General features: G+C 56.0%; 1 protein-coding gene across 1 annotated transcript in view; it reads left to right on the top strand.

Annotated features, from left to right (window-relative positions):
• GRM4 (glutamate metabotropic receptor 4) overlaps positions 1–19,198 on the top strand; it is a 126,373-nt gene that overhangs the window by 101,254 nt on the left and 5,921 nt on the right. The window contains exons 7-10 of the mRNA XM_038005984.2: positions 6,511–6,711; positions 6,945–7,081; positions 10,577–11,512; positions 18,686–18,932. Of these exons, the coding sequence (XP_037861912.1) occupies positions 6,511–6,711; positions 6,945–7,081; positions 10,577–11,512; positions 18,686–18,932 (1,521 nt within the window). The remainder of the gene's footprint in view (positions 1–6,510; positions 6,712–6,944; positions 7,082–10,576; positions 11,513–18,685; positions 18,933–19,198) is intronic.

Below are 19,198 nucleotides of genomic sequence, written 5' to 3'. Positions count from 1 at the left end.
GATTCTTAAAGTCTGCATTCTCGTGTTGATGGCCATCCCGAAGTGAGCTCTCCCAGTCTCAGAGACATGGCTTCTCTGCTGCTGTGGGCATTTGCAGTTGGGCTTCACTGTCATAGCCAAGCTTTCAGCTTCTCTCCTCAGTGTTTTCTTGCTGGGGTCATATTCTTGAGGGTCTGCAAGAATTGTTTCCTTCAAAAGGAGCCTGTGGCTGGCTCAAGGTTGAAGAGCCCCAGGCGATGCTACCAGAGCTCTTGGAGCTTGTAAAAGAACACTTGAGAGGGAGTCAGGAGTCACCTCCCTCTGGGTAAGCTGCTCCAGCTCCTCGGCCTCGGTTTCCTTATCACTGAGATGGGGATCCCTTTTGGCCCAACCACTAAGCCCTCAAAACACCTGGGTGCATCATTCCCTGGGACTGGCAGGAGTTGGTGTTGGGCCAAGGCTGAGTTGTGGGGGACAGAGCTAGGGATGGAGGAGACTCAGCCAAGTGGGTTACAAATTCCCAGACTGGAAAGCAGGCGACTTGATGAGGATGGAAATTCGAGAGGAGGGGACCGGCAAAACTGCAGTATAGGGCTGAAGAGCAAGCGTGTGACTCTGGGCCAGGGAGATCCTGGCTGGTGACGTCTGGGAGTTTGGGGGCTTGTGAGGTGGTGAGCCTGGATTCGGGAACAGGACTTGAGGGACCCTCAGAAGGAAGTGAATGTCTCAGGAAGCACAGAGTGGCAGCTTTCTCCACCCCATCCATATGTTGGGCTAGGCCGAGCTGGCCTGGGTTTGTCTATGCAGTGGGCATCCCTTGCCCATCGCATGTTGGTGGGGAAGGGGTGGGGAGAGTCAGCACTAGAGCCAGCACCAGCCAGGCTGCAGACAGGATGGAGGGGAGGCCTCCAGGGGTGGAGCGTCATCCAGCGGGGGCGTGTCAGAGGAAAGGAGAGCTGAGGCTGAGAGAGGACTTTTATGCACAAGACATGGTGTTGCATCTCCCTCAGTCCTCCCAGCGGCCCCTCAGAGGAAGTCTTACTATCTAGAATTCACACTTGGGAGACGGAGGCGCTAGGACACTCTTATACTTGGCCTAGAGTGTATAGCTGGGCCATGGCCCCGCTGAGAGTCAGGGCCACATGTGTTTGTTTGGTCCATTACACCAGGCAGCCCTCTCTGGAGGGGTTCTGGGATCTCCTTATTTTACTCCCTACTCCCTGGAAGTTTGCTTAAGAGACAACAATGGGTGCAAGTGTATATTTGTGGCTCATGCTCACCCAGAGCCTTGGTGTGCCTGGCACCTCACCTTCCCATAGTTCTGGGAGACAGGCTGTGTAAATGCAGGTTAATATCTGTGTAGGTGTGTGGTGTAGACATGGATCGATGCTTGACTACACATGGGAATGAGTACATGTTTCACAGCTATCACTGCCTCAGCCATACCCCTCAGCACTCACCATCCCTGTGTGCACTAATGGGGCTTATGCCTCTGGGAGCAGCCCTCAGCCTAGGACCGGCGGAGCTGGAGCATTTATCCCCATGAATGGGATGACGCTGAGGTGTAGTTTACAGGGTCTTCTGGAGGTCCCCAGCAGGACGGAGCCCCACATGTTGGCATTAGTTGACTTTCCCCCCCACCTCACCTCCCTGTCCCCTCCTCATGCTTCCTGGCATCACCCCCAATAAAACCCTTGCTCTCAAGTCCTCAGCATCTGCTTGTGGGACTTCTCAGTCTAAGCCAGTGGGTGAATCTGAATACCCATGTGTTTGTGTTAGTGTCATGTTAAATGTGTAGCTGTAGCTATATTGGAAGCATTTGTACGTACACCTGTGTTAGAGCATGCATGTGTGTGTAGACGTGTGTAAATGCATGAAGGTTCGTGTGTTTGCTACTCTATGCATGCAGATGTGAATATCTGTGAGTGTCTGTGTGGTGGATTTTGTCTACCCTGGCATGAGGGAGCTACTTCAGCAATGTGTGTGCACGCACGTGTGTACTGTTGCTAGAACTGGAGGATTGTGACTCGGCGGGTGAGTTGTGGAGAGGTGAGGGGGGAGATGAGGAGGACTCTGATTATTTCAACCTTGAAAACTCATTTCAATTACAATTTACAACCTGCAGACAAAGGCTGCAGTCGCCGTAGTAACCACGCTTCCGGGTTTTGATGGAGAAAATCCTCCCTGGATAGTTCCCCAGCTGACTGTCACCCGTGGCGGAGCCAAACGCATCTCTGCCTCACTGTGCCCTGGGACACAATTAGGACATCTTCAAACTGTTGCTGCTGTCACTGCTGCCATGTGTCTGGAATTTTTCTCCTCCAACAGCTCTCAGAAATGCTTGTCTTGCTTTCTCCCAGAACTGCGGTGCCCCTGCCTGGTCCTGGGGTTCCTGCCCACCCATGAGAGGGGATTTTCCCACCCCTTTTCCTCCACTGCCACCTTCCTCCTCTAGACCTGCAGACAGGGAGTCCTTAACCCCTGGTTAGGCCTGGCCAGACAATGGGGACAGGGCTTGGGTCCCAGGACAGGGGGGAAGGAGGCAGGTCAGCGGCTAAACGGAGGAGAGGCGGTTCAGGGTACTGAAGACTCTTTTGGACAACCAAAGAGATCTGGGTTCAAGTCCCAGCTCCACCACTTCCCAGCTCCATCTATAGGTATGTGTCAAACACCTACTCGGTGCCAGGATTCCTGTGAGGCTCTGGGATGTCACCCACCCACCTGCAAACCTTGCTACCTCCCCTGTGAGGGGGCCAGTGAAGCCTGTCTCCCAGAGCTGTGGGAAGGCAAGGTGCCAGGCACACGATGGCTCTGGGTGAGCATGAGCCACGGCTGCAGAGTCACTTGCTGAGGAGCCAGGTTGGGTGAGGCACAGGCACAACTGCAGCTGCTCATGTAGGCCAGAGCGTCCTGTCTTGTTTAGTGAGGGTTTGTGGTTCCTGCAGTATCCCCCACCCCTCCCCTACATGCTTCGACCCCTGCAGAGGAGTCACCTAGTTTCCTGTGGGGCACAAGGGAAGGGCCTGAGGCATCTGAGGCCAGAGTTGAGGAGTGTGTGGTGTGTGCGTGTGTTTCTGTGTGTGTATGTGTGTGTAGCTGTGTGTTGTGTGTGTGTGTCCCAGTGTGTGTGTATCTTTGTGGGGGGTGTGTGTATCTGTGTGTGTTTATTTCAGTGTATGTGTGTGTGTCTATCTGTGTGTGTCTGTGTATATATGTATATGTATGTATATCTGTGTGTGTGTGTGTGTGTATGTGTGTGGTGGGCATCCTCACAGCCTGGTCACTTCACTGCACCCCAGTCTTCCCATATGTTACTGGGGCTAGACTTGAGACAAAGTCCAGGAGGCCACAGCAAGTTGAGAAGTTGCTAGAAGTCCACACTGCTGTGATAGCGCTGGGATGGATGCTCTGTAGGGGCAGCACCCCAGGCCTAGCACTCTGGAGCCCTTCCCCCAGAGCTGCCCTGGGTGGAGGCAGGTTTCCCTGGCGAGGGGGCTCCTGCGGGATGTCCAAACTAGCATCCATACTGATGGCTTCGTGACCCTAGAGAGAGCCCGTGGCCCCGAGCCCGAGTGGCCCAGGAGTGGATGCTTCAGCGGGACCCTCTGAGGAGAGGCTGAGGCTAGCCTCGTGGGGGAGGTGTGTTTCCCCAGAGATCCAGCTGGCCTCCAATGGCTGGGCATGTCCTTGGCCTGGGAGAGAGCTGCCTTCTCTCTGCAGTGGCCGCAGCCTCCCACTCCATCCCTGGTTAATAATTTAGTCTCTCATCCATATGAGATGAGGCTGTGATGGGAGCTGTGGGGGAGTCAAGTAGTGTTTTATGCTTCCTCAGGCTGGAGAGAGCAGGGCCTAGGGGCCTGTGGGGAGCAAGTGTGGGTCCAGGGAGGGTCTTTCCAGGTGACTCTGTCCCAGCCTTCTCTGTGTCCTTTGGGGATGGGATCGTCCATTCTATTTCTCCCTAAGCCCTCATGACCTTGTGATCAGAGGCCTCGGGCAAGGCAGGACGGTGAAGCTGTCTTTTGTGTTCATCCTGTCTGTCTGTGCCTTGGCCTGGAAAAAGTGTTGCTGGTTAGCAAAGCTGGCAGACACGACCCAAGTCAAGTGCAGCCTGGGATGGAGCAGGGGTGGGGTCTGGAAGCTGGGAGTGCCCATCCTGTTTCCCCTGGCTGTGTGACCTGGGCTTCCCCACCAGCCTCAGTTTTCTTGTCCTTAAAATGGCTGTGGGGGCAGATGACCCCCGTGGTCCTGGTGTCCCTCACATTATGGTTCCATGGTTTCTACTGTCCACTCAGCAATATGTGAGTACCTGTCCTGAGCAAGGCTGAAAATGGGATGTGGTTCTGGCTGGCAGGGTTAATGAGTGACCAGGCCGGCTATCCCCCATCCCCACATCCTTGTGTGGGTGCGGCCACTAGTGTGGCCGGGATTAGACGGTGTGAAGGGATTAGAGGGTGCAGCAGACCTCAGGGAGAGGCCGTGAGATCCCCTGTACCTTGGGTCTGCCTCCAGAGTGTCCAAGGCAGGGAACTGGACACAGTAACCTCTGGAGTCCCTGGGGAATCACTGCCTCCTGTGGACCCAGCTTAACCCTGGCCTATGGGGGCAGGACGCAGGTGCAGCCGCACACCCTGCTGCCCTCTGGGGAATTGCCTCTGTGCAGTATGGCATGTGCCCTCTAGCTGAGAGGCATGGGCTAGGAGTAGAGCGATAGGAGGGGTAATTTCCTCGCCTGGCCTCGAGGAAGAAGGCCACGCTGTATGCAGGGGCTGTGGTCTTGGGAGGGGAAGCCAGGCTTCCCTAGCTCTGCCCATCCTCCCCCTTCCTCCTCCCAGCCATCCTCCTGCCCCCATGTCCTCACTTCAGATCCCTAGTCCCCTCCCCACGTTCCTGCCCACCCGCATCCCTGTGTGGCAGAGTGTAGTGCTCAGGCTTGCAGTTGGAGTACCTGGCTTCACATCAGCTCTTCATGCTCCTGGAATGTTGATGAGCTTTTCTGTGCTCAGGGCTTCAGTTTCTGTTTGAGATGGAGTCTCAGTCTGTCGCTCAGGCTGGAGTGCAATGGTGCAATCCCAGCTCACTGCAACCTCTGCCTCCCGGGTTCATGTGATCCTCGTGCCTCAGCCTCCTGAGTTGCAGGGATTACAGCTACCTCCCATCAGGCCTCTCCTGATGTTCCCAGCTAATTTTGGTATTTTGAGGAGAGATGGGGTTTCACTGTGTTGGCCGGGCTGGTCTCGAACTTCTGACCTCAAGTGATCCACCCGCCTCAGTCTCCCAAAGTGCTGGGATTACAGGCGTGCCATGCCCAGCTAGTTTCTTCATTCTACAATGGAGTTGATTACACCATAGCATTGTTGTGAGAAATCAATGAGTGAATATACATCAAGAGTTCTGTGCAATACCTGACACATAGCAGGTACTGGTGGAAGTTACTTACTTAATGTTACTGTTGTTATTCAATGTGTTATCTAATATCATGATTACCCAGGGTCCAGGCCAGGAACCACCTCCCCCTCCACAAAGTTGTCCCACCTGCTCCAGCTCAGGGACCTCCATAGCCCTGTTGGAAGCACCTGTTCTGCCCACTTAGCACATAGGGTACCATGGACGAGCCACCTGCTGGCTGCCAAGTGTTTTCAGTACCTTATCTCATGGAAGTCTCACGGCAGCTCTGTGAGGTGGGATCATGATCCCCTTTTTGCTGACGTGGACAACCAAGGAGGCCGCATAGGGCCCCAGAGCAGAGGTCAGTGGACACGGAGGGGAGGGGAGGAGGATGGGAGGTCAGACCCCAGGTCAAGGTGCCTTGGGGAGCCATTGCAGTTAGCAGTGAGGAGTCTATGGGGATGGGTTTCTGAATTTGCAGAGTTCACTTATCCTTGCCACTGGGGGACAGGAGGGTTGTCCCTGAGGTAGAAGAGGGATGGATGGGGGTGATGGTGACTTCTGGTATCTAGGGTGACTTGAAACCATTGAGGGCAGTCTTTCAGCCTCTCTGGGCCTCAGTTTCCCTACCCATACCCTGGGGTGAGGGCAACATCCTCTGGCTGGAGCGACTGCCCATGGGTGATTGGCTTTAGGGACACTCCGCTCATTGATGGACACAGCTACTGTCCTGGATGTTTCCCAGACTTTGAGAGGGGCAGCTACTCCCAAGATTATCCCAGGCCAGGATTAGGGGAAGGCATCAAGGGCCACAGCCACAGGGAGACCTCTGGGACGCTGCCTTCCAGGGTGACAGGTGACAAGGGAGTCTGCCCTGGATATTCTGGGACCTTGGGTGGCACAGGCATCAGTGGCACAGTGTCCAGGCCGGTGGACTCTCCCATTACACCCATGGGCCTGTCTCCAGGCGCCTCCACAGGGCCATCTCCTGGGTGATAGAGCACTGGGCTGGGAGTCAGGAGGCCTGGCCGTGCACAGATGGGCTGTGCCACCTCTCCAGGTGCCAGAGGGTGGTCTGTCTCCCATGACACCACTGTAAGGACAGTGGGCCTCACGAGTGTCCCTGTTCCTGGTGTTTCATTGCAGACCGTGAGCGAATTGGGCAGGATTCAGCTTATGAGCAGGAGGGGAAGGTGCAGTTTGTGATTGACGCCGTGTACGCCATGGGCCACGCGCTGCACGCCATGCACCGTGACCTGTGTCCCGGCCGTGTGGGGCTCTGCCCGCGCATGGACCCCGTAGATGGCACCCAGCTGCTTAAGTACATCCGAAACGTCAACTTCTCAGGTGGGGGCGTGGTGCGGACCATGCCTGACCCTGGGTATCCTGGGCCATGCCCGAGGGGAGGGGCCCTTAGGCTCTGTGGGGTGGGAATGGGAGGCCTCTCCTGATGTTTCCAAGAGGTGAAATCTCCCAGGATGTTCCATGAAGGGGTGAGTCAGAGAGGTCTCTGCCCCAGGCTCATCATCCGCCCTGCCTCTGGGTAAAGGCTCTGCAAAGACACCCACCCACCCTTACAGGCATCGCAGGGAACCCTGTGACCTTCAATGAGAATGGAGATGCGCCTGGGCGCTATGACATCTACCAATACCAGCTGCGCAATGACTCTGCCGAGTACAAGGTCATCGGCTCCTGGACTGACCACCTGCACCTTAGAGTAAGTGGGAGGGCAGGGAGTGCGTGGAGAGTCACTCACGCAGTTCCAGCCCCTGGGAGGGGGGCCCAAGGGGAGGCTGCTGCTGATTAGCCCTGACCTCCAGGACTGCTGCTGCCAGGCTGGGGCTTCCTTCCCAGTGCCCCTCCCAGACCTCAGCGGTTCTGAGGCCCCCACCCTGAAATGGAAGACAGGGCAGTCGGAGTTCTGCTGCTATTCTGGTCCCTGCCCCCTCCCTTAGCCTGGGGCCTTCTTGCCTGCTACCCACTGAGGAGGGGATGGGGGAACTCTGGATCGAAGAATTCACACCAGAGTCAAATGGCTCAGAGGCTTTTTTGGGTGGGCGGGTGGGGGGCGATGGGGGTGCATGGGGGAATAAGGTGAGGAAGAGGAGGGCTGCATTTGGACAGAAGAGGAAGTCTTAGGGCAAACGACCCAGGTCAAACGGTGGGATGTGTGGCACTGACTGGTGGGTAGTGAGCCAGTTGCCAGCTCCCCAGCCCCGTCAAAGCACGATAGAAGGCAGCCATTTTTCTAGGTCCTCTTAGCCACACTTTCCTAGCTCATGGACTGTCCCAGGGATGTGGTGACTTTCCCTTTCGGGCCCTCAGTATCCCAGCAGTGAAACAGAGCAGTGTTTTTGGAGAGAAAGGACCTTCGGTTTGTTCCCCAACAAAGTGCTTTCGGACTTGGTCTGTACCTTGCAAGGGGAAGGGGTGAGCCATAACTGGGGTGGGCCCACTGTGACCCCGTGGATAGACTGGAGAGACTCAGAGACAGGTCCTCATCTGGCCTCCGCCCTCCTTGTCCTGGAATCCTGTGGGTGTTGCATTGAGGCCCCACTGTCTCCTCTTGCCATAATCTCTTCCATCGAGGAACCCCTCGTGCTCTGCTCTTCAAAGCACTCTTGGCCTGCATCTCATTTAGCCCAACCATCTTCTAAGTCAGAGGAAATCTCTCAGGAAACCCAACCCTGGGGAGGCAGAAGGACTCTCCTAAGGCCACACCGTGTGGCAGGAACAGCCTGTTCCTAAATGAGGCTCTTTGGATTGCTGAGTGGAGAGAGATGGGCACAATGGGGTATGAGGAGCTCTTGGCAAAGTGGGACAACACCAAATCGATGTGCCTGTCTTGTTTTGGTGCAGTGGGCAGAGCCCCGGGGCCAGGGACTGGAACTCACTAGTGGCAGCAGCTAGCATTTACCGAGTACCTGCTGTGTCCCAGCTGCTGCTCTAAACACATCCCCTTGCTGTGAGGATGACAGCTCTGTGAAGCGGGCAGTTATCCCTATTTTCCAGATATCCTAACTGAAGGTGGCAGGCAGAGACTGGGCATGTGTGGGTGGCAGTGGGCCCTTCCCCTGAAAGTCCCCTCCCCAGGAATACAAGGCCCCTCCACCGGCCAGACCATCTTCATGGCCCATTCTGATGCAACTCACAATGCCCTCTTAGATCTCCTCACCTGTAAGGTCCGGACAGAGCTGAGGTGTTGAGAGGAGGGAGATGGGGTTGGACTTTAACCATCAACCTTCCCCACTTTCTTCGTGAGTGGCTCAGTGTGGGCTGTGCTGTGAGGGCCACAGAGCATAGATTTCCACAGAGACCTGCTGGGCCTCTACTATGTGTCAGCCTATGCTGAGGGCTGGAGACACAGCAGGGAAATTAACACAATGCCCCTGCCCTCATGGAGCTGACATTCTCGTGAAATATTAAAAAGTGTATCCATTATGACTTCTAAATGGAGGTCACTCCAAGTAACAAAGGGCAAAGTAGCTTCATATCTGCTTTCATTGGATCAGATGAGAAAACAAAGGCTCAGAGAGGAGAAGCCATTTGCTTAAGGACACACAGCCAGATAGCAACAGAACTGTGATCCCAGGACTTGACCTCAGTCACTGCTCTTTCCATTGGAACCACAGAGTTTTCCGGAACACTCATCATCACCCTGTGTCCTCTGGGGAAGGGTCTTTCCCCTGCAGTTGTGCAGCTGCAGTGCACAGGGACCGTCCCACCTCGACATTCCTGCAGGACAGGTTGCACTTGTCCTTGCTCTGTGCCCTTTGGCTTCTGAGGTAATCCACATCCTGTTATGCCCAGAACCACAGGACAACCTTCTCCCTTGAGATTTTCTTCCTACCTTGCCACGAGGCATCCCTACCCACCCCACCTTATCCTTTTCCTTTATTCTTTTTTTTTTTACTTTTTAACATTTTATTTATTTATTTATTTATTTATTTTGAGACAGAATCTTGCTCTGTCGCCAGGCTGGAGTGCAGTGGCGTGATCTCGGCTCACTGAAACCTCCACCTCCCGGGTTCAAGCAATTCTCCTGCCTCAGCCTCCCAAGTAGCTGGGATTACAGGTGCATGCCATCACACCCAGCTAATTTTTGTATTTTCAGAAGAGATGGGGTATCACTGTGTTGGCCAGGTTGGTCTCGATCTTTTGACCTCATGATCCGCCTGCCTTGCCCTCCCAAAGTGCTGGGATTACAGGCCTGACCTACCGTGCCTGGCCCCTTTTCCTTTATTCTAAAGCCCTCCCCAAACCCCTCTACCAGCTGATTACACTTTATCAGGAGGTAGCACCCAGTGCAAATGCACCAGTCTAGTCAGGCTTGCTGTGCTCTGAGAGTGAGCTCTTCCTAAGAGATCCTTTATTTAGAACAGTTGCTTTGGATACAGCTCCCAGGTGTAGTCACGTCCCTTTGCCCGATGCCTGAGGCTCTTTTGGGACTCTCACTTTCCAGAATATTGTAGCATATTCAGTAGCGTGTGACAACACTCATGTGGCTCTGTGGCTCACAGCCATTGTGTCTTCAGGGACATGTAACTGTGCGTAGCACTAATTTAGAGCAAGATGTAAAGAAATGCTAACCCCTGAGCACACATTAAGCACCCTCTGATTAAACTTTTGTTCGTTGCTCCCTGCTGAATCCAACTCCATGTGCTGTTTGGCAGAGGTGCCTTGGGCTGGGCCGTAGGGCAGCACATCTTCCACTCCAGTGTGCACAGGAGTCAGCTGGGGGGTCTTGCTGCAACTCAGATTCTGAGTTAGTAGGTATGGGATGGGGCTGCAATTTGCCTTTCCAACAAGCTCCTGGGTGAGGCTGTTGCTGCCGCCCTGGGACCACTCAGTAGCAAGGCCTTAGGGGCTAAGAGTCAGGACTCCTGAGTTCTCTCTGCTCTGCCACTATTGTTTCCTATGACTCTAGGTTGTCACGACTGCTTTCTGGGCTCAGTTTCTTCATATGAATCTTGAGAGTTTCAGGTTCAATCAGGATTCCCTGTAGGTCAATTATGTCTGAGTTATGCCAGAGACCTTATTTAACTCCAGCTGTTAGATTCAGTATGTCCCTGTGGGGTCCGTGCAGCTGAACTTTTAGCCAACTAGCTGGGTGATTTGAGTGTGGGGCTACAAGGTGCCACCACCCAGTAGGATGGTCCCGGGCGCAGGGTGGCATGTTCTGAGGCCTGCTCTACGGTACTGTCATTGCCAGATAGAGCGGATGCACTGGCCGGGGAGCGGGCAGCAGCTGCCCCGCTCCATCTGCAGCCTGCCCTGCCAGCCAGGTGAGCGGAAGAAGACAGTGAAGGGCATGCCTTGCTGCTGGCACTGCGAGCCTTGCACAGGGTACCAGTACCAGGTGGACCGCTACACCTGTAAGACGTGTCCCTACGACATGCGGCCCACGGAGAACCGCACGGGCTGCCGGCCCATCCCCATCATCAAGCTTGAGTGGGACTCACCCTGGGCAGTGCTGCCCCTCTTCCTGGCCGTGGTGGGCATCGCTGCCACGTTGTTTGTGGTGATCACCTTTGTACGCTACAATGACACGCCCATCGTCAAGGCCTCGGGCCGTGAACTGAGCTACGTGCTGCTGGCGGGCATCTTCCTGTGCTACGCCACCACCTTCCTCATGATCGCCGAGCCCGACCTCGGCACCTGCTCGCTGCGCCGAATCTTCCTGGGACTAGGGATGAGCATCAGCTACGCGGCCCTGCTCACCAAGACCAACCGCATCTACCGCATCTTCGAGCAGGGCAAGCGCTCAGTCAGTGCCCCACGCTTCATCAGCCCCGCCTCGCAGCTGGCCATCACCTTCAGCCTCATCTCGCTGCAGCTGCTGGGCATCTGTGTGTGGTTTGTGGTGGACCCCTCCCACTCGGTGGTGGACTTCCAGGACCAGCGGACGCTGGACCCCCGCTTCGCCAGGGGTGTGCTCAAGTGCGACATCTCAGACCTGTCGCTCATCTGCCTTCTGGGCTACAGCATGCTGCTCATGGTCACATGCACCGTGTATGCCATCAAGACACGCGGCGTGCCCGAGACCTTCAACGAGGCCAAGCCCATTGGCTTCACCATGTACACCACCTGCATCGTCTGGCTGGCTTTCATCCCCATCTTCTTTGGCACCTCGCAGTCGGCTGACAAGGTGAGTAGTGGGGGCTGGGGGTGGACAGTGGGTGAGTGAGGGCAGTAAGCAGGGGACAGCCTCCTGAGGTTGGCTGGCCTCTCCCCTGCTCCAGAAATGCCTTCTTTCATGCCTCATTCTGACTTCTCTCCCAGTTGCAAGTTTTCTCTCTGGGTTCTGGGTTTTCTTTCCTCTTTCTCTGTTCTTGCCCCTCTCCCTCTTCTCTCTCCCCCTTTCTCTCTGTCTCATATCTCCTTTTTTCTCTTCTCCTTTTGTCTCCTTCAGCCCCACTTCACTCCCTCTTTCCATCCTCCCCCTGTTCTCCTTCTCCCCTTCTCCTCTCTCTCCCTGTCTCTCCATCCCTGCTGCCCCTACCCCATCTCCTTCCCTTCTTTCCTCCCCCTATTCTCTCACCCCTTCCCCTCCTCTCTCTATCAGCCTGGGATGCCATACCCTCCTTCACTCTTCATTCTTTTCTAGACTCCTTTCTCTTACCTCTCTTGCTACTCAACCCTGTCTTCCTTTTGGTTCACTCCTCTCTTCTCCCTCCTCCATCTATCCCTCACAGGATCCCCATGGGACCCTTCCCTTCTCCCCAGCCCCAAGCTGCCCTGGGAGCCCAAAGACTAGGGGCTGGCAGAGGGCCTTTCCTTTCCTTGGCTGGAGTTGCAGAGTGGCTACCTCTGTCTCCTGTTGGCCTGTTCTGAGGACCTGGGCACACCCCAAGAGACCTGTATGCTTGGCTCACATCCCAGTCCTGGTGCTGGCTGAGTGACTCGGGGGTTTTATCTTGAAGGACTGGGAGTCACTGAAGGCAGGGGCATCAAGGTGAACCAAGGACCTCAGGTCTTGGTCTGATCTCCATGTATAAGTGTGGGATCTGGGCAAGTCAGTTGGCCTCCCTAGCCTCAGTTTCTTCATCAGTAAATTGGGGCCATGTCCCTTTCCCTGCAGTCCTTCCAGGTATTGTCACAATCACATGACACAATGGGTGCATAAACAGTTAATACAGTGTAAGGAGTGTGGAGCTGAGGCAGCCAGAGGAGTGGGGAACGAGATCAGAGAGGTGACAGGCCACATGGTGGCGATAACATTGGCTTTTACCATGAGTGAGAAGAGAGGTTGCTGCAGGCTTCTGAGCAGGTGAGGGTGCTGTCTGATGTAGGTTGAAAAGGACCCCCTGGCTACCAGGAACAGCTGTGAGAAGGTCACTGTCATGCTCTGCAGGTGAGGATGTCCCCAGCAGATGTAGTGGGGAATGGGGGAGTCTGGGCCTGTCTGGAGACTGGCTGGCCAGGTTTCCAATGGATGGCATTGGGTGGGAGACCAGGAGAGAGTCAAGGAGAACACCATGCTTTGAGGCCTGAGCAATCAGGAAGGAAGGAGTTTCCCATGCTAAGGAAGAGAAGACAATGAGAGGAACCTGTGAGGGGGCAGGAGAAGGGGTCCTTTGGACATGCTAAGTTTGGGATGTTCATTAGACAGACATCCAAATGCAGCTGCCAAGTCAGTGGTTGAATATAGGAGTCTGGAGTTCAGGGGCAAGTTCTGGGCTGGAGACATATCTGAGGAGTCGTCAGCTTGAGCCTGGCATCTAAAGCTGTGAGCCCATGGCTGGGCATGGTGGCTCATGCCTGTAATCCCAGCACTTTGGGAGGCTGAGGTGGGTGGATCACTTGAGGTCAGGAGTTTGAGACCAGCCTGACCAACATGGTGAAACCCTGTCTCTAGTAAAAATACAAAAAAGTAGCCAGGCAGGGTGGCTTATGCTTGTAGTCCAGGCTATTCAGGAGGCTGAGGCAGGAGAAATGCTTGAACTTGGGAGACAGAGGTTGCAGTGAGCTGAGATTGCGACACTGCACTCCAGCCTGGGTGACAGAGTGAGACTCCATCTAAGGAAAGGAAAGGAGAGGAGAGGGGAGGGGAGGGGAGGGGAGGGGAGGGGAGGAGAGGGGAGGGGAGGGGAGCTGTGAGCACCCGTCTGAACTCCCAGGGATGCCTAGTTTTCAGTGAGGCAGCTGCCAAAGCTGCCATGGGATGGGGTGCTTGTCATGTGGAGACACTTTACCTAACGGCTGTTAGGCCCCATGGCAGCTGGTGAGGTCTCATCATCTCCTGCTTTCAGATAAGGACAGAGGGGCACAGAGAGGGGGAGTGACTTGCCTTGGTGGCACAGCTGGACTTGACCCCACTTTATCTAACTTAGGAGCACCCCCCTCATCCTGAGCACAGCCTTCCCCCCTGCAGCTCTGGGATACCTCACGCCCTGGGACTCCTTGGTAGGTGCCCACCTCTTTTCCAACAGCTCCTCAAGGGTCATCTTCCAAGAGGGGTCCTGTGGGGGGCCCTAAGAGGTAGACCTTGGGGCTGGCAGTGAGTGTCCTAAGATCTGAGATCTGACACTGGGCCTGCTTCAGCAGGGGGATCCCACCTTGCATGTCTGAGCCAAGCAGCCGCCAGGCAGCCACGGCGCCCGACCCGTGCTGTGAGCTGGGTCTCTGGCCTCCACCAGGCCTGCTGTGGGAGGCCCTTCCTGCTGAGTGCAGGTGCAGGCAGAGGCCCTCACGCCTCTCAGTGCTCGTGGGCCTGTGGAGCCAGTGGGGAGGCCATCCCATACCCCAGGAAGCTGGCAGCTTGAGAAATTACCCTCAACAATACCAGAAGGCCCCTTCCCACACCTCCTCAGGGAGTGAAGGTGCCTGGCTGGGAGGCCCACACGTGATGGTTAAGTCCCTCCCTCCACCTTGCCATAATTCCCTCTGGCTGCCTTCCAGCAGCCCACTCCCCAGTGGGGTCCCTGTCATCCCAGGATATCAGGCCCTCTGGTCTCCAGATGTTGCAGCCCAGCCCCCCAACTCAGCCTCCCTACCCTTTGCAATCTCTCCAGGTGACCTACCAGCCTCTGATTCCTGCCTTTTTAGGAGGCTCCCCCAGCCAGCCATGATGATGAAGGGAGTCCCTGAGATGATCAGTTCATAGGCCCAGAGAGGGACAGGGACTTGTCCCAGGTCATATGACAGGCTGGCCTCACACCGGTGCGCTCTCTCCCTAGTGTCCCAGGACCTCGGACAGATACCTCTCCCATTCTGGGCCTCTGAATGGGAGGGGCAGAGGAGATGTGCTCTGAAGTTCCTGCAGTTCAGGCTACCAGGCTTCTTAGAGACTCAGGCAACCTGGGGCTGTGTCTGGGCCATGTCATGCCGAGTTGCAAGATGTCCCAGTGCAAGCTGCAGGTCTGGCTGCTAAGTGTGTGTGTTTGCATGTAGATCAAGCGGGGTGTGGCTGTTGTCAGGAGTTGTGGTGTGCCTGCAGAAGTGTGTGTGTATAGACGTGTGTGTGCCTTTTTGTGCATGTACATGCTCAGTGGTGCCTGTGTGGGGTGTGTGTGCACGGGTGTGTGCCCATGTGCATGCAGATTGAGTGGGGATGGGTTGATGAGTGTGCTGAGGGGTATGTAGCTGCTGGTGTGTGTATGGATGTGTAGGTTGAATATATGTGCCCAGGAGTGTGCACACAGTGTGCAGATGTGTGAGTGTGTGCAGGGGGATGTGTGTAGATGTGTGTAAGTACATTTGTGTCTATGTATATGTGCCCATGTGTGAAGGTGTATGTGTGTGTGTGTGAGCCCAGCTGAGTCAGATGTAAGTGTGCAGCTGTGAGGTCAGGTGTATATGTCAATGCAGGTATGTACGCGTATATTGATGTGTGTGTGTGAGCAGGCATGAATGTATGCACACACGCACTTGCACACTCCCCGAGGGTTCAGGTGCTGGCACAGAGTGAAGCCGTCTGTGCCGCTCTGGTGAGCAGGCGGCTGGATTTCCCAGCCTTAGCCCGGATTTCCAGGGCTTAACACCGCAGCCATTTGGCATTACACTGAGCGGGCTTTCTCCACTACGTGGGGTTACTGCTCAGTCATGCTTGGGCGGGATGTGGCTGCAGAGGCAATCAGGGTGTGGGGAAGTTTGTCTGTCTGGTTTGTATAGATTCGGAGGATCTCGGTTCCTATCAGGGTCAGCCCGCAGAAGCACAAGGCAGGCAGAGCTCCTTGGTGCCCCCACCGGGGCCCCTCAAACCCTGTACCCCTAGGCCTAGCACGAAAGCAGGAAATTCATCATCCACATCTACAGCTGCTCCTTCCTGTGCCCTTTCCTCACCCCAGGTGTCCTCTGCCCTCCCGCATCCAACTCAGCTCAGACCAGCTCCTTCACTGTGGGGAGCACATGACTAGTGAGGCTGAATGCAGGATTCCTCACGGAGGATGGACGACGGAGTGCAGCGAGGGCCCATCCACACAGGGGAGCAGGGATGGTGGGAGTTCAGGCACCAGCGGGCTAAGAGGCGGGTGGGTAGGAGAGGAGGGGAGATCATAGCCCGAAGGCCGCCTCTCACTCTGCCTCCCTTTAAGACCTTCTTGGTGCCTGAGTTCAGCCCCTCAGGAGTGCCTGCTGGGGTCTAGACCACTGTTTCTCTGATAACGGTTAACCTGCTACCACCTCCTGGTGGCCATATGCCTTCACAGAATAGGGCTCCAGAAACAATGTCTGAGCCAGAGGCAGGTTCCCATGGTGGGGCTCAAATTCCACACCCTGGGGCAAGGATCGGAACTGGCGGTGTACAGGGCCCCCGCTTCTGCTGTGTGCAGGGCCTACCTCCCAGCTGGGGCTGGCTACAGGAGCCCCCAGGGCCCACGCTGGGAGGGAGGGTTTGATCTGTTTATATCCCTTGAATTTTGTTTGCAGAAAGGCTCCTAGGCAGAAAAACAAAATAGAACAGAACACCGATAACTGTGCCCGTGTGTTCAGAGTTGACTATGTCATTTTCAGCGCCCAGCACAAAATGGAAACGCAGAGCCCACTGTTCAGAAATTATCCACAATTCAATATGGGGGCAGCAGGACCTTAAACCGAGAGCTAGGCACAGGCCCCTGGGTGAGTGCACAAGTTGTGCACTCAGCGCTGGCCCTGCCTGTGTTCATGGAGGGGCGTCTGGTGCCCAAAGAGGGGAGGAAACTTAACATCCCACAGTAGGCTGGGGCAGAGTAGAATCTGGAACCCAGGACACTGACCCTCAACACAGAACTGTGTCCCCTGCTAGTGTTCCTCTGCCCAGAGAAGGGCCTCTATCCCTGGTCCCACCAACTCCATGTGGGCCCAATTGCACTCCACCCATCAGCAAGGAGCAAAGGGTCTAAGATGGGTGTCTCACCTGGAACACAACCCCTATTCCCAAGAACCCCCAGTGTGAGAGGAGAGCCAGCCCTGCCCTCAGGGAACTCTGATGTAATGAGGGAGAGGGAGACACACCTTGTCCCCAGGGAACTCCCAGTCCCATGGTGAAGACCCAGATGACAAGCCTCTTCTCCATTAGCCGGAGACTCTATGATATTCCCCAAGCGTCTGTTTTAATGCTCTGGAGCCTGTTCCTGCCCTCTCACTCTGGCCACCAGCCCCATCTCGGGCGGGAGAGGTGTCCAGCATGCCCCCGCTGGCTGGTCATGACCTTCCCTCCAGGAGAGCTCCATGTCCACGGGTGAGAGTTAAGTGGTGTCTGAGGATGGAGGCCTGTCTGTGTCTGGAGGGGCGCGTGCTCACTGGGGGACAGGCTTTCATTTCCCCTGGGCCTGTGACATTTTCCTGAACCAGTGGCCGCGCTCGGCCTCCTTACCCTCGGAGCTCTGCCTGACCTGGGCCACACCAGCCTGGAGGCTGCACTTTGAGGAGTGTCAGCGCCTTGGCTTGGGCACATCATGGCTGTCCGGTCATGCCTCCGTGTCCCCCATGTCTCTTCTCCTCAGTTTCACCTCAGTGCCTGCAGTCACTAAAAGCAAGTTCCACACGGCTTCACAGTCTGTGCTTGGGGTACCCTCATGGTTTAGGTGAGGTAGCTGCTTTCATCCCATTACACTGAGGGAAAAACTGAGGCCCACGGAAGGGCAGGATTCTCCTTTTAGGCCCTACAGCTTCTCCAGTCCCTCTCCCAAAGGTAGGAAACCCAGGACAGGGTGGCTGGAAATGAAGGTCATCCCATCCAGTGTCATGAGGCATTTATGGAGGGGCGTGCAAGGGACAGGGAGGAATATAAGAACAGGAAGACCTGGTCCCTACACGGGGGTACTGCCAGGTGAGGCCGGGGCCCCTATGCCTTCAGGAAACAAGTCCAGACCTGTGTCCACGCTGCCGGTCTGGGTAGAAGAAATGAAGGGTATCATGGGGGCCATAGAGCTGGGGGTCAGGAGAGGCTTCCTGGAGGAGGTGGCACATCAGCCACGTACCAGGGCAAGACCCAGGCCCAGAAAGCAGATTTGGGGAGGAGCATTTCCTGCTTCCTTCGTGCCCAGACCCAGGAGGCCTAGCCTGGGTCTCCTTTGGTCCCACCTTGGCTGAGGAGGTTCAGAGGCTGAGGCCGGGAGGACCTGGAGGAAGGGAGAGGCAGGGAGGGGAATCCCAGACAGGGACAGTGGGAATTGCAGAGCCCTGCCTGGAAGGCCCTACTATTGTAAAATGGATTATCCGACACCCAGATTAATGGGCTTTCATTTTGCTAAACATCTGTCACCGTTAGTGCTGGTGAGCGAGCATGAAATGAGCTCTGACTGCTGCCACCACCATATCGCGATGGGTGCTGGGGATCCCGTGCTCTGCACTGGGGACCGTTGGGGGGCAGTCATTGAATGGGGGCCTGGTCTGAGGGGCTGTGATGTGGCCACTGGGTGTTGTTCCAAAGCACCAAGGGGTGCTCCTCTCACCCTCAGCCCTGAGAAGGGCCAGCTGTGGTCTCCTGAGAGCCTCTCCTCAGGCACGCCTCCTCCACATAGCAAATAACAGCAGTAACCTGAATTGGCACTTACCATGTGCCAGATGTTTTCCACACTTTTAAAACATTTATTAAGTCACTTAATTCTCACAACAGCTGTAGGAGGAAAGGACTATCATTATCATGCCCATATTATACGTGAGGAAACTGAGGCACGAGGACGTGACGTGTCCGATATCACACAGCTGGAAGTAGTGAGCCAAGATTTGAATGCAGAATCCCTGGTGTGCAGCCCCAGCTCCAAGCCACGACTCCCTTCTGCCTGAAGGCAGCGGGATGCAGGGTGGGGTCCCCAGGTGCATCTCTGGGTGGGAACTGGCGGAGGTCAGGGCTCACGCGGGGTGGAGCCTGCTCTGATGCCGCCCTGCCCTCCGCCAGCTGTACATCCAGACGACGACGCTGACCGTCTCGGTGAGTCTGAGCGCCTCGGTGTCCCTGGGAATGCTCTACATGCCCAAGGTGTACATCATCCTCTTCCACCCGGAGCAGAACGTGCCCAAGCGCAAGCGCAGCCTCAAAGCCGTGGTCACGGCGGCCACCATGTCCAACAAGTTCACGCAGAAGGGCAACTTCCGGCCCAACGGCGAGGCCAAGTCTGAGCTCTGCGAGAACCTCGAGGCCCCAGGTGAGTGCCTGGTCCCGTTCCGCCCCCTCGGGCCCCAGGCCCCCCTCCTTTTGCAGCAGGTCGGCTGAGCTCCGGCCCCACCCTGCCGCTCCCTACCCCGATGCCCCATCCTGGGGAGGCGGTGGGGGACACTGGGGGAACCCTGAGGCTACAGCGGGGAGCCAGCCTCTCAGGGAGAGCCCTGAGGCACTACATTAGAGCCCGTTCTGTCCTGCCTCTCCTGGTGGCCTGGAGAGAACCTCAAGGTTTCCCCAGCCTGTGCCCTA

This window comes from Chlorocebus sabaeus, chromosome 17 (genome assembly GCF_047675955.1).
Source record: "Chlorocebus sabaeus isolate Y175 chromosome 17, mChlSab1.0.hap1, whole genome shotgun sequence".
NCBI lineage: Eukaryota > Metazoa > Chordata > Mammalia > Primates > Cercopithecidae > Chlorocebus > Chlorocebus sabaeus.
This window is presented reverse-complemented; position numbering and strand designations above follow the sequence as displayed.